The sequence below is a fragment of the Urtica dioica genome, chromosome 2 (assembly GCF_054948205.1).
Source record: "Urtica dioica subsp. dioica isolate 48M chromosome 2, U.dioica_male_clone48M_v1_H2, whole genome shotgun sequence".
Lineage (NCBI taxonomy): Eukaryota > Viridiplantae > Streptophyta > Magnoliopsida > Rosales > Urticaceae > Urtica > Urtica dioica.
Genome location: NC_142757.1, coordinates 41,540,832 through 41,553,723, shown reverse-complemented (window position 1 = coordinate 41,553,723; position 12,892 = coordinate 41,540,832). Strand labels below are relative to the sequence as shown.

The following is a 12,892-nucleotide window of genomic DNA, read 5'->3' as shown; positions in this document are numbered from 1 at the left end:
TTCTTTCAGGCATTTGAAAGGGCTTGGCAACATGTTTGTTCATCCAATGAAGAGATTTTCCTAGTGGTGCCTAAAAAGACTTATCTCATTAGGCCAATTAGATTTAACGGTCAATGCAAATCTAAAGTCACATTTCAGGTAAATTAATATTATGTATCAATTGTTTCATCTATTCATATAGAGTCTTTTATTAATCATAATAATTGTATAGATTCTGGGGACAATAGAAGCATCCAAGGACCGGTCACACTATTCCTACAGAAATTGGATTTTGTTTGAGAGAGTCAACGATTTGACTGTCGAAGGTGGCGGAACCCTCGATGGGAACGGAGAAGTTTGGTGGCGAAACTCTTGCAAATGGAACAAGTCAAGGGTAAATTTGATATCCTTACCATATTCTACCCAAAAAGTAAAAAAAAAAAAAGAATTATAAAATATACTCAAGCCCTAATCTAATTACTAATTAGTCTATTTTCGCTGTTTTATTTTGCAGCCTTGCACGAATGCTCCAGCAGTAAGTATCTCTATTAACGATAAAAATAAAAACAGTGAATAGTTTTTATTTATTTATGGTAATTGAATTTTGTTGTATATTAATTATTTTTTTATTTTTTATTTTTTATTTTTAAGGGTCTAATTTTCCACGAATGCCAAAATTTGGAATTGAGAAATATGACAATAAAAAACTCCCCACAAATGCAAGTCATAATTGGAAGCTGTGAAAACGTTAAAGCTCACAATCTGATGGTGAGTGCGCCGGGAAATAGTCCCAACACCGATGGAATTCATATCACTCACTCCCGGAATGTCGACGTCTCTAACGCCATCATAGGAACTGGTAAAAATAGTTACTAGCTACCAATTTTACATTTTTTTTTAATATTGAGTTTTGTTCATTATTTCTCACATAAAAACTTGAATTTAATGCTTGATGTATATATAGGCGATGATTGTATATCTATAGTGAGTGGATTCGAGTGGCATCAGCGCTTCAGACATAAGATGCGGACCGGGTCATGGAATTAGGTTATTACTTTTACTAATTTTACAAAATATGGTTTCTCTGACCAAGTAAAAAATAATATCAACATATTCTAATTACATTTTCATATATATAGTATTGGTAGCTTGGGACATGGAAATGCCGAAGCACACGTCTCTGATGTGACGGTAACCAGAGCCAGATTTTTCAGAAGCACAAATGGTGTCAGAATCAAGACTTGACAGGTAAAAATTAAAGCTAAACTATTTAATACTTTCTATATAAAGCAACATCAATTTAATCTGATTTTCGACCATCTCATATCTATTTTATTTTTTTCTAAAAAATTCAGGGAGGTTCAGGGAATGTGATCAACGTCAAATTTGTTGGTTTTTGAACTCAAAATCGCTGCACAAAACAGTGAATACACAAAGCAAAATACACACAGTATTTTCTGGGAAAGGAAAAAAAAATAAACAAGGTCTGGGACAGTTTTTGTGGCTGAGGTATTTTATCAAACACTTGCAGTGTACTAAAAGGAAAAACAGAGGATAAAACGTGAGGAATTTTTCTGGGCTTTTATTATCAAGATGAAGAAGAAAACAAAGCTGGAGATGATACTCAAACGTACGGACTATTTGCTATTTATAGAAAAACTAGCAAGTAACGTAAATACCACCATGACATCCCCACATAAATTCCAAAACCGTTACTATCATAATCAATTATCTGTTACCAGCCAGGAGATCAAAACACACATTTATTCCTCCATTATTTCCAGAATAATACCTTGAACAAGTCACAGCTTAGACTTACAAAATTCAGGGACATTGAGATGCACAACGTTCGCAATGCGATCATCATTGATCAGAACTATTGCATCGACAAAAACGGTTGCAAAGACCAAGTAACAATTAAATTACAAATCACATATTCTTCTTTATTTATTTCTTCTTCTTCTTGGAGTACGTACTAGAGTAAGCTTTTGTGTGTGATATCCATTTGCAGGAATCGGCGGTTGAAGTGAAAGACGTGTTGTATGAGAACATCAAAGGAACGATCGACAGAGGAGTTGCCATAATGTTGGATTGCAGTGAAAGGCACAAGTGTGAAGGCATTGTATTGCAAGACATCGATTTGAGAAGACAAGAAAGAGGAGATCATGCCACGGCTGTCTGCAACAACGTTCACTTCACCACCCTCGGAAATGTTTTACCGCACTGCCCCAATTAATTAATTAGGAGTTTCTAAAATTATTAGGTTTATTACTTACGTTGATAGTATTTTTTAAATTATTAAATGTTTATAGTATTGGTATAGTATATAATTAAGCACTTAAGTGTACGGATGATATAGACCAACAAAAAGTGCACAGATGTTATTTTTATTTAATGAGGAGGAGTATTAAGCATATTTATGTTCATTTTATTTTGTGTCTAATAGAGTCGAATTAAATGTTTTGTTTTTACGAATCTGTTTATGTGTTTAGCATTTAATAGAATTTATAATTTCAGAAATTGTGGGTTCAACTTCTTTTCTCCAAGATCTAACTAGGACGAGGATTACTTTACACTGAGGACTTTGTGTTGATGCTTTGAGCAAAGTAGTTGGTATATTTTAGCTTATGTAGTTTATTCGAATTGTCATTTTGTGCTGTATATTCCTTTTGAACTTGGTAAATTTTGTATTTGTTTTCGTTTCTAATAGTGACAAACAGTTACATGTCCAAATTCATAGAATTGCTTACACTTATGCAGATGCGTATCAAATATAATTGTTGTAATCTAGCTCAGCAGTTCGTTCTCCCTTGTCACTTCATCACCTCGCCTAAGTTTCACCTCACCACGTCGCCTAAGTTAAGGTTCACCTCGTCACCTCCCCTTTCTTCCTGACAAGCGTGCCTCGGAAACCTTCACTTCATGGAATTCATCTCGCATGGGAAAAAGTGTTGCATTTATTTGTCATCCTATTTTCTATGTCTTGTTATCGTAATATTTATTATCCTCTATTTCATAGGCTTAATTATTACACGTATTTATTACACTCTCATGTATCTAATCTATACTAATGTATCCACCATATGTATAAATAGTTGATACAATTTCATACCAAATAGAGGAATAATATTCAAAGTCTAGGAATACTCTCTTTCATTTCCGACATTTTTCTCTTTATTTCTACATGGTATCAGAGCACAAAAATTCAATTATCATGAACTCCTTCGAAAACTCATCCGCTCTCAATATCACTTCGACCACCTTGCAGACTCCGTCCACTCAGTTTCACTCTGTATCTTTCTCCCAACATATCACGAGCCAGAAATTCAATGGCCACAATTTCCTACAGTAGTCTCAATCTATGCTCATGTTCATATCGGGACAAGGTAAAGATGACTACCTCATAGGCGTGGCTACATCTCCGAAGATTGAAGATCTGGCGTTTAAGAGTTGGAAGGCAGAAAACAACATGGTGATGTCCTGGCTCATAAACTCTATGCATCCCGAAATCGGGGAAACCTTCCTCCTTTACCCAACAGCAGCAGAAATCTGGCAGCAGCTAGAGAAATCTTCTCCAACTCCGAAGATGTGTCTAAGCTGTTTGAGACTGAGAATACCCTCCATGACCTACGTCAAGGAGAGATGTATGTTACTCAGTTCTTCAGCTCGCTCACGCATCTATGGCAGAAGATCGAAATGTGTGTTTAAACTATTATCTTGCCTTGCCTTCAAAAGTAATTATTTTGCATCGATTCTTTTAGGAAAATTTAGTTTTAAATGTCTTCTATCTAAATACGAAATCGAAAAATATTTTCAACAAATACAGAATAGTTTCTAATTATTTTCAAATCGTTGAGCATACCAGTTTCAAAGTTTTGACCTAATTTCGATTTTTAGATCTTAAAACTCTTAATGTGGCTTCGATAATTTTTATTTTTACGTTGATTCTTTTTTAACACGATAATTTTACATGTTTTCTTTCTAAATCAGAAATCGAATAATATTTTTATAAAATATATATTATTTTATGATTATTTTAAAAACGGTGCGCAGACAGTTTTTTTGCAAGAGTTTTAAAGTCAGATTTTAGCATTTCTTTTATTTTTAATAAATAGTTAAAATAATGATTTTGACCATGGTGCCTTTACAAAAAGTGATCAAAATTTTGTTTTATACGTACTGGAATTTTTACATAAGATTTCTCAGAGTTATAATTTTTTCACCGAAACCCTAATAGCCAATGGTATTTTCGTACTTTCACTTTGAAAGTTGTTTCTAAAAATTTCCAGAACCAGAAGTATGTCTTGAATCCTTTTCTCACCTGATCCATGTAGTATTTTATCCCGATTAGGTTCCAATTCTTTTAGGGCGTCCAATTCCTTTGACAGTTTACGATCGTAACTTCCGATATCTAGGTGAGAATAATCTCACTACAACACGGATTTGTTCTGAAATAAATTAGCGACTATGCGATTTGTTTTAGTTGTGTTATGTGACTTTATATGTTTGATTGTTTTATTATGTGTGATATGATGATATGTTATGATTCATATGTTTATGATATGTTATGATTCACTTAGGCATGTTATCTACAATATGTTCTTATTCGAAGCATGTTATCAAGTATGTCAATAACTTATGTTATTCTTGCATTTGACGTAATCAAGTAATAAGATTAGCATGTAAATAAGAGGTTCGTACCGCCTTGATCCAAGGAGGTAACTAGATGATCTTCTCGAGCCGAATCAAGGGCTCACCTAGAGAATTTCCTCACAAGTTTATCAGACAGATGAGACGTTCTATGGGAGGTTGCAGCCCATAATTCGTTACCAAATTGTACACTGAAATTGGTACGACTACTCTAGGAGACCCCGAATCAAAATATGTCAGGCTTTACTATTTGATATCATGTGTCACCATTTAGCAAGTGAAATACTAATAAGTGGTTATGCATATTTATTGCTCTTATTTTGTGAGTATAGTTTTTCTCACTGAGCGTTAGCTCGCCGATGTATATCCGTCTGTGTTGTAGGTAAACAACCTATGAGCAAGTGAGGAGGGTGGATCAGCGGTGACGATGGCGAGAGGGTTGGGTTATGATTGCCGTTTTCAAAAATAAAACACTTCCGCTTTACTTTAAGTTTTTCAATAATCCAAACCCAAGGTTTTATTTTTCATGGTTTAAGTTATGTTTTTCAATTCCGTTAAAGGTTACGATTTTATTTATGGTATTTATTTACAATGGTATTTTTGGGTTTTAATTTCGTTTATGCAACTTCGATTGTTTTTTTTTTTTTTGCTTTGTTTTAGTTCATCAAGTTTTTAAATGAAAATTTGATTTTTTAGGTCACGAGTTTTCAAAGTTTATATTTTAAGTTATGTTTAAAAAAAAATTTACCTCAAATTTTCTAAAGTTTTAAAAAGTAAGGTAAGTATGACGGTCCGAAAAGTCGGGTCGTCACAGTTGGTATCAGAGCAAAGAACTTGCGACCCCCTTCACTATCGATCGCACGGCTGCCCCCTACTCAAGTAAGTTATTTTTGTTTTATTTTGTACCTTTAGTTTTTTTTTACCTCTCTTATTAGATGGATGATGAAGTCACGGAAACCCGGTGTCGCAATGGCGATACCAACCTCCTGATCAAATTCCTAGAGACGAAATCTCCAGTTCTTAGTAGGGAGGTGACAAATATCATTGGCACGCGGGAATGGTGTAACAACATGGACATTCGCTTTAAAGTGTTGCAAGTTCGGGAACCTCTACAGTTATCTTTTGCGAACTACAAGTACAAGGGAGAGTATTGGAATACTGGAAAAGAAGGTTCAGGATCATCCCAAAATCGTTTGGGAATACATGAAGGATGGGGTCATACGAAACTTCACCGCTCAAGGATGGAAGAAAAAATTGGAGAGAATACGTTACCGGTAAATCTTGAGTTCATGGAAGATGAAGGACGGGGAGACGGCAAAGGAGTACTAATACCGTTTCTTCGACATGTTCTATCGCTGTCCTTTTCATCTCAATGATGATGAGGCTATTAGTGTTTACTGGAGCGGGATCTCCGACTTTGAAAAAAAACGAGGGAAGTATCGCACCTACGAGCATGCGCCCGGAATAACCTACGAAGATTTCTTGAGGCACATGATGCACTACATGGAGCTCGTCGACGACGATGACTTGCCACTATGGAACAATACTAGGATGGATCCTGTCGAGTCTGAACCAGAGGAGGACCCTTCTGAAGAGGATCCGTACGAGGACCCTTCTGAAGACGAACCAGTAGAAGACTAGACTCACCTTTTATTCTTTAGGATTCTTATTAAGTTGTTTTTGTTAGTTTGCTTTAATTTTTTGTTTTTCTTTGCTCTTTTGATGGGTATGTTAGACTTGTCTTTTGAAATCAAACTATTCTAATATTTTGATAAATTAAACTTTTATTAAGAGATTTTCACCATCCCTCTTTGGTTGCGTATGACTATATGAAATATATCGATTCAAGTATATATGAGAATACAAGAATCCACATTTCTAATTTAATAGTATATTCTACAAACCTAATATGGAAAATGTTCAAGCTGCTCGTGGATGAGGTAATAGAAGGATAAAAGGCCGGGGTAGAGAAAGAGGAAGGGTTGTCGCCGAAGCTCCAATGCGAGATGCCCCTCAGGCTATTCATGTTGCTTAACAACAAGGAGTAGAATATGCTCAGGGCCCTGCCCCTGTTCCTCAGCCAGCTGCCCAACCCGATCTGGCGGCTTTAGTTAACACATTGATGCATCGTATCAAAGCTCAAGACGCCGAGATATGCAAGTTGAGGAACCAGCAGCTACCGCCAGCTCAAGTGCCAATGCATGCGGCATCACAAGCAGACCCTCAGGTGGTACCCCCAATGGGACAAGTCAATGTTGCTGCTGATCTATTCGAGAGGTTCAGAAGGATGAGAGCCTCCCCTGAATTTGAAGGATCGACCGACCCTTTAGTGGTTGACGAGTGGATGTCAGAGATAAAAACAATATTCAATTTCATGGACATAACCGAGGAGGAGAAGGTTGTATGTGCATCCTTTGTCTTGAAGAAAGACGCACGCTATTGGTGGGAAACAGTGGCAACGAGGAGAGACGTACGAGCTATGACTTGGGTATAAGAATATTTCCATTTTTGAGTTTGTTATCAATGGAAATAATCTCTCCATTAATATGGTCCATTTATACAAACGGTTTTCGACCAAATATAACGCACAATTAAGAGCCAAAATTAAGCAAATTGATTACATTTATTATAACGTGATATTTCTCATTGATGGTTATAAGAATATATTATAAACGATTTTGAGGTCCCTAGGCTCACTCATTCAATTCAGAAACTAACACCATCTAAGAGAGAGAGTAAGAGCCTAGAAGAACCACAAAATTCTCGTCGGAATCGGAGTCCCGAGCTCGCCGGAAAAACACAACAATGGCCGGAGGTAAAACGATCCTTTTCGCTTCCGCTTAACGTGTTCATGTTGCTAGAACACCTTTAATATGTGTAAAAATATCTTACATTTGGTATCAGAGCCCCACACAACCTCTACCTTGTTTTTGAAAATTTCCATATTCTTGTGTGTTTATATTTTGCGTTTTTTTGACGTCAAAATGTTAATGTTATTATGGAAATCTTTGAGAAAATTGTTTTGTGATTCTTTTGGCTTTTGAATCACTCAATTCGGTGTTAAAACGAGGGAAAAGGAGTCGGATCTTGAAACGGGTCACAACCGGGTCGTAATAACCCATCTAGAGGTTGAAGACGATGAAAAACAACATGTAGTTTATTTTGGCGTCGTTTTCAGTTTTTTGTCGTTTTTTCTTTCCTTATGTCGTTTTTGTGCATGCTGTCTTCTTTTTTTTTTTTTTTTTTTTTTTTTTTTTTTTCAGCATGTCTTGGGCTGATTCCTTAACAGGCCTGCTCTTATTTATTTTGGCCCATTAACTTAAAACCTCTTCATTACATGTTTTCAAATATGAGGTCAACTCCAAACTTGGTTTTTATTACATGTTGTATATATATAATATTATATACGTACCAAACTTGGAATCTAAAAAACCACCAGACTTGGTATATGTCTTAATATTGTGCACTTTATGTGATGTGGCTGATGTTTTCAATTGTTTTACATATACCATTTAGTTATTTACACGGTAAAATTGTTTAAGATCTTTATTAAGAATATGATTCATTGTCATATTGTACAGAAAATAAAATATTTTGATGCATGTTATTAATTTTATTTGCATTATTTAGAATCTATGTGCAAATATTTAGTTTTAAATTTATATTGTGTTAGAATAATTAAGAAGTTATATGACGGTTTATTATTATTATTTTGTAATATGCATATAACATTTAGCAATGACTAGCACAATATTATTTATTTTAGTCTTTATTATTGTTTGTGATTTATATGGTCTTAATTAATTAAAGAATAGCCACAGCATCTTTAATTAATTTAGATTGTATATTTAGAATTAATATCACATAAAACAATAGTTGTGGTTAATCATATACTATATTATGAAATCTACCCACAAGAATTTTGTAATATTTGTATGATTAATTAGGATAAAATATCAAATTATATTTCCTAATTAACCCACAGGTATTAGGAAAGGGAACATAGTTTGACAGTTTTATCATAATCGTGTGAATCTAATTGAATTAGAACTTTAGCCCACAAGCAAGTTTTATGTCTCTAGATTCATTGAGTAAAAACATGTTTTACATTGGTAAAACATGATATAGTAATTTTATTCAAAACAAAATTTTTAATAAGCATGTCTAATTATGTAAATTGCAGCTCGTCAACCTGTTAGTTACTCTGATGTGGATAGTGACAATAAGGGGCTTATCCTTCATTTAGGATGGATGGATATGCTAAATGAAGTTATGAAGCTAAAGCCACCCACAATTACTCACGTGAGTACCCCAGATCAGGTTATTCTTTATGAAAAGTGGGAGCGTTTTAATCGCCTCTGCATCAGGCTCATAAGGAACAAAATATCTGCTGGGATTGGGGCTTCCCTTGAGCAATATGAAGCAATTGGTCTTTTGTTGAAGGCAATAGACCAAATTTCTGTCACTTCACACAAAGATTTTATGAATGCCCTTATCGCGCGCATGACAAATATTGCATCTCTAAAGGCCTTGGAAGTTGACATGCCAGAAACCCTTAAAGATCAAAAGGTCAATAAGAACATTAAGAAAAAGGCAAAGTGTTTCTTTTGCAATCAGAAGGGACACATAAAGAAAGAGTGCCCTATGTTCAAAAGGTATGACTGATAAAAGGGTGTTTAACTTTTGTTCGTATGTCATAAATTAAATCTAACAAATGTTGGTCATAATACTTGGTGGATTGACTATGGTTCTACAATCCATGTTTCAATTACCTTGCAGAGTTTCAAAACCTACGAAAGCCAGTAAGAAGTGAGCAATACATCCATTCAGACATAACAGGATGAACTCACATGTGGAGGCTATTGGTTCTTGCAATTTGGTGTTAAGCAGTGGTTTTGTTTTGCGTTTGGAAAAGACTTTTTACGTTCCTAGTTTTTCAAGGAATTTAATTTCAATTTCAAGGCTTGTGCCCTATGGTTATGAATTTCACTTTTTCGGATAAAGGTTTAACCTTATTTAATAAATCTGAAGTTAGTGGTCATGTTACATTGTCTGAAGGTCTTTATTCCATTACATTACAAACTAACATTGCTCATTACTCCATGAATGTCACTGTTGGGTTGAAGCGTTGTATTATGAATGAAAATTCTTCTCTATTGTGGCACCACAGATTGGGACATATCTCTATTTTTTAGAATTAAAAGGTTAGTGAATGAGGGAGTACTTAGTGCTCTTGATTTTACTGACTTTGAGACGTGTGTGGATTGCATAAAGGGAAAGCAAACCAACAAGTCTAAAAAGGGTGCAAAGAGAAGTACTGAATTGTTAGAAATCATACATACAGACATTTGTTGTCCTGACATGGATGCAAGTAGTTCAAAATACTTTATCACTTTCATAGATGATTTCTCACGATATATGTATCTCTATTTACTTCGTTCCAAGGATGAAGCTTTAGATGCCTTTAAAGTTTTCAAGACCGAAGTAGAGAAACAATGTGGTAAACAAATCAAGATCGTGAGATCAGATAGAGGTGGTGAGTATTATGGTAGATACACTGAAAATGGACAAGCACCTGGACCATTTGCGAAGTTTCTTCAAGAACATGGGATTGTTGCCCAATACACTATGCCTGGTATTCCGGACCAGAATGGTGTTTCAGAAAGAAGAAACCGAACTTTAATGGACATGGTGAGAAGTATGAGGAGTAAAACAAAACTTCCTCAATTCTTGTGGACTAAAACACTAAAGACGGATGTGTATATATTAAACCGAGTTCCAACCAAGGCTGTTTAAAAAAAACGCCATTTGAGTTATTCAAAGGTTGGAAACCCAGTTTGCGAGATATACGCGTTTGGGGATGCCCGTCTGAAGTGAGAATTTATAATCCACAAGAAAAAGAAACTAGACCCTAGGACTATAAGTGGGTATTTCATTGGATATGCCGAAAGGTCCAAAGGTTATAGGTTCTATTGTCCGTCTCACAGTACTAGGATTGTGGAATCAAGAAACGCAAAATTTCTTGAGAATGAATTGATTAGTGGGAGTGACCAATTGCATGACTCAGTGTCTGCATTATATCACAATGAAGATGAACCTTCTAGTTCAAGTGATAGATTGATTATCGTACACACTCCTCAAGCTCAATCGTGTGTACGACAACCAACTATTGAAGTTCCACAAGCTAATAATGTTGATCCTTTAGATCAAGTTGCTGGTCAAGATCATGTTGAACAACATATTGAACAACAAGATTATCAAGAGAATGATGAAGCAACATTAAGAAGATCTACTAGAGTTAGAAGATCAGCAATCCCTAGTGATTATGAAGTGTATATGCAAGAAATGAACTGCAACATTGGAGCCGAGAATGATCCTGAAACGTTTTCACAAGTTGTAAGTTCTAAAGAATCTAACTTATGGCACAATGCCATGATTGAGGAAATGAACTCTATGGCAACTAATCAAGTCTGGGATCTCGTCGAGTTGCCTAATGGTGTAAAAGCCATTGGATGCAAATGGGTCTTTAAAACAAAGAAAGACTCACAAAGCAACACCGAGAGACATAAGGCAAGACTTGTAGCCATAGGGTTCACTCAAAGAGAAGGAATCGATTACACAGAGACCTTTTCTCCCGTATCAAAGAAAGATTCTTTTCGCACGATTATGGCATTAGTAGCTCATTTTGATTTTGAGTTACATCAAATGGATGTGAAAACAGCCTTCCTTAACGGAGATCTAGAGGAAGAGGTTTACATGAAACAACTTGAAGGATTCTCTTCTAGTGATGGTGAGCATTTAGTCTGCAAGCTTAATAAATCCATTTACGGTTTGAAACAAGCTTCCCGCCAATGGTATTTAAAGTTTCATGATGTCATCACTTCATTCGGGTTTGAAGAGAATGTCATGGATCAATGTATATACCAAAAGGTTAGTGGGAGCAAGATATGTTTCCTTGTTTTATACGTGGATGATATTTTACTTGCAACTAATGATAATGGAATGCTATATGAGGTGAAACAGTTTCTTTCAAAGAATTTTGATATGAAAGATATGTGTGAGGCATCTTATGTTATTGGCATTAAGATCCATAGAGAAAGATCACGAGGCATTTTGGGTTTGTCTCAAGAGACCTATATCAACAAAGTTCTTGAGAGATTTCAGATGAAAGATTGTTCACCAAGTGTAGCACCCATTGTGAAGGGTGATGAATTCAGTTTGGACCAATGTCCGAAAAATGACCTTGATAGGGAACAAATGAAGAATATTCCATACGCTTCCGCTGTAGGAAGCCTTATGTATGCTCAGGTTTGTACCAGACCTGACATTGCATATGTTGTTGGAGTATTGGGTAGATATAAGAGTAACCCAGGTCTTGACCATTGGAAAGCTGCAAAGAAGATTATGAGATACCTTCAAGGAATAAAGGACTACATGCTTATGTTCAGACGGACCGATGAATTGGAGGTGGTTGGCTACTTTGATGCTGACTACGCTGGCTGCATGGATTCGAGAAAATCCACTTCAGTATACGTTTTTATGCTAGCCGGCGGAGCCGTGTCTTGGAGAAGCAAAAAGCAGACATTGACTGCTACTTCCACTATGGAGATTGAGTTCGTATCTTGTTTTGAAGCTACATCACACGGTGTTTGGTTGAAGAGTTTCAAATATGGGCTTAGAGTTGTCGACTTTATTTCTAGGCCACTAAAGTTGTACTATGTCAATTCAGCTGTTGTTTTGATGGCGCTAATAAAAGTGAAGTCGAAGCAACACATCAACATTAAGTATTTAGCTATTATAGAACGTGTTAAAGATGATAAAGTGGTCATCCAACAAATTAGCACTGAGTTGATGATTACCGATCCTTGACTAAAGGCATGCCACTAAAGAAATTCAAGGATCATTTAGAAATCATGGTATCTGGTTACATGATGTAATCCTTATTATGGGGTACATTTGTTTTTTCATAAACTCTAATTCAGTTAGATATTTTCTCATATGGTTGTGCACATTCATTTTAGTTTATCGAGAAATATCGTTTAAGTGGACCTAGAATAAACGTATGGTTTATTCACTAAAGAATTAGAAAGGCTATTGAATTGAGAAACTTAGTATATCGTAATACATGGAAGATAATAATCGCTCATAGAGAACCTATCGCCATGATTCATATATTGTGTTTCTTTAATGTGAGTGCTTCGTTATATGGACCAAGTGGGAGAATATGAGAATATTTCCATTTTTGAGTTTGTTATCAATGGAA

The 12,892-nt window shown here is 35.5% G+C and overlaps 1 protein-coding gene and 1 pseudogene across 2 annotated transcripts; both read left to right on the top strand.

The window, feature by feature from the left end:
• Positions 1–211: 211 nt before the first annotated feature.
• On the top strand, positions 212–1,224 carry LOC149404788 (polygalacturonase-like; annotated as a pseudogene). Its single transcript, XR_016295557.1, has 5 exons — positions 212–373; positions 494–514; positions 631–838; positions 944–1,026; positions 1,119–1,224. The product of XR_016295557.1 is annotated as a polygalacturonase-like (transcript).
• Positions 1,225–1,340: 116 nt separating this feature from the next.
• LOC149404787 (polygalacturonase-like) lies at positions 1,341–2,377 on the top strand. Its single transcript, XM_089605622.1, has 3 exons — positions 1,341–1,488; positions 1,808–1,889; positions 1,991–2,377. Exons 2-3 carry the CDS (start codon positions 1,818–1,820, stop codon positions 2,213–2,215), a joined length of 297 nt encoding a protein of 98 aa, XP_089461748.1. The 5' UTR covers positions 1,341–1,488; positions 1,808–1,817; the 3' UTR covers positions 2,216–2,377.
• The last annotated feature ends 10,515 nt before the right edge of the window (positions 2,378–12,892 follow it).

Coding starts and splice junctions, on each gene's coding strand:
- LOC149404787 (XM_089605622.1), top strand. CDS start 1,818: ATGCACAACGTTCGCAATGCGATCATCATTGATCAGAACTATTGCATC. Junction 1,890..1,990: donor AAAACGGTTGCAAAGACCAA/GTAACAATTAAA, acceptor ATCCATTTGCAG/GAATCGGCGGTTGAAGTGAA.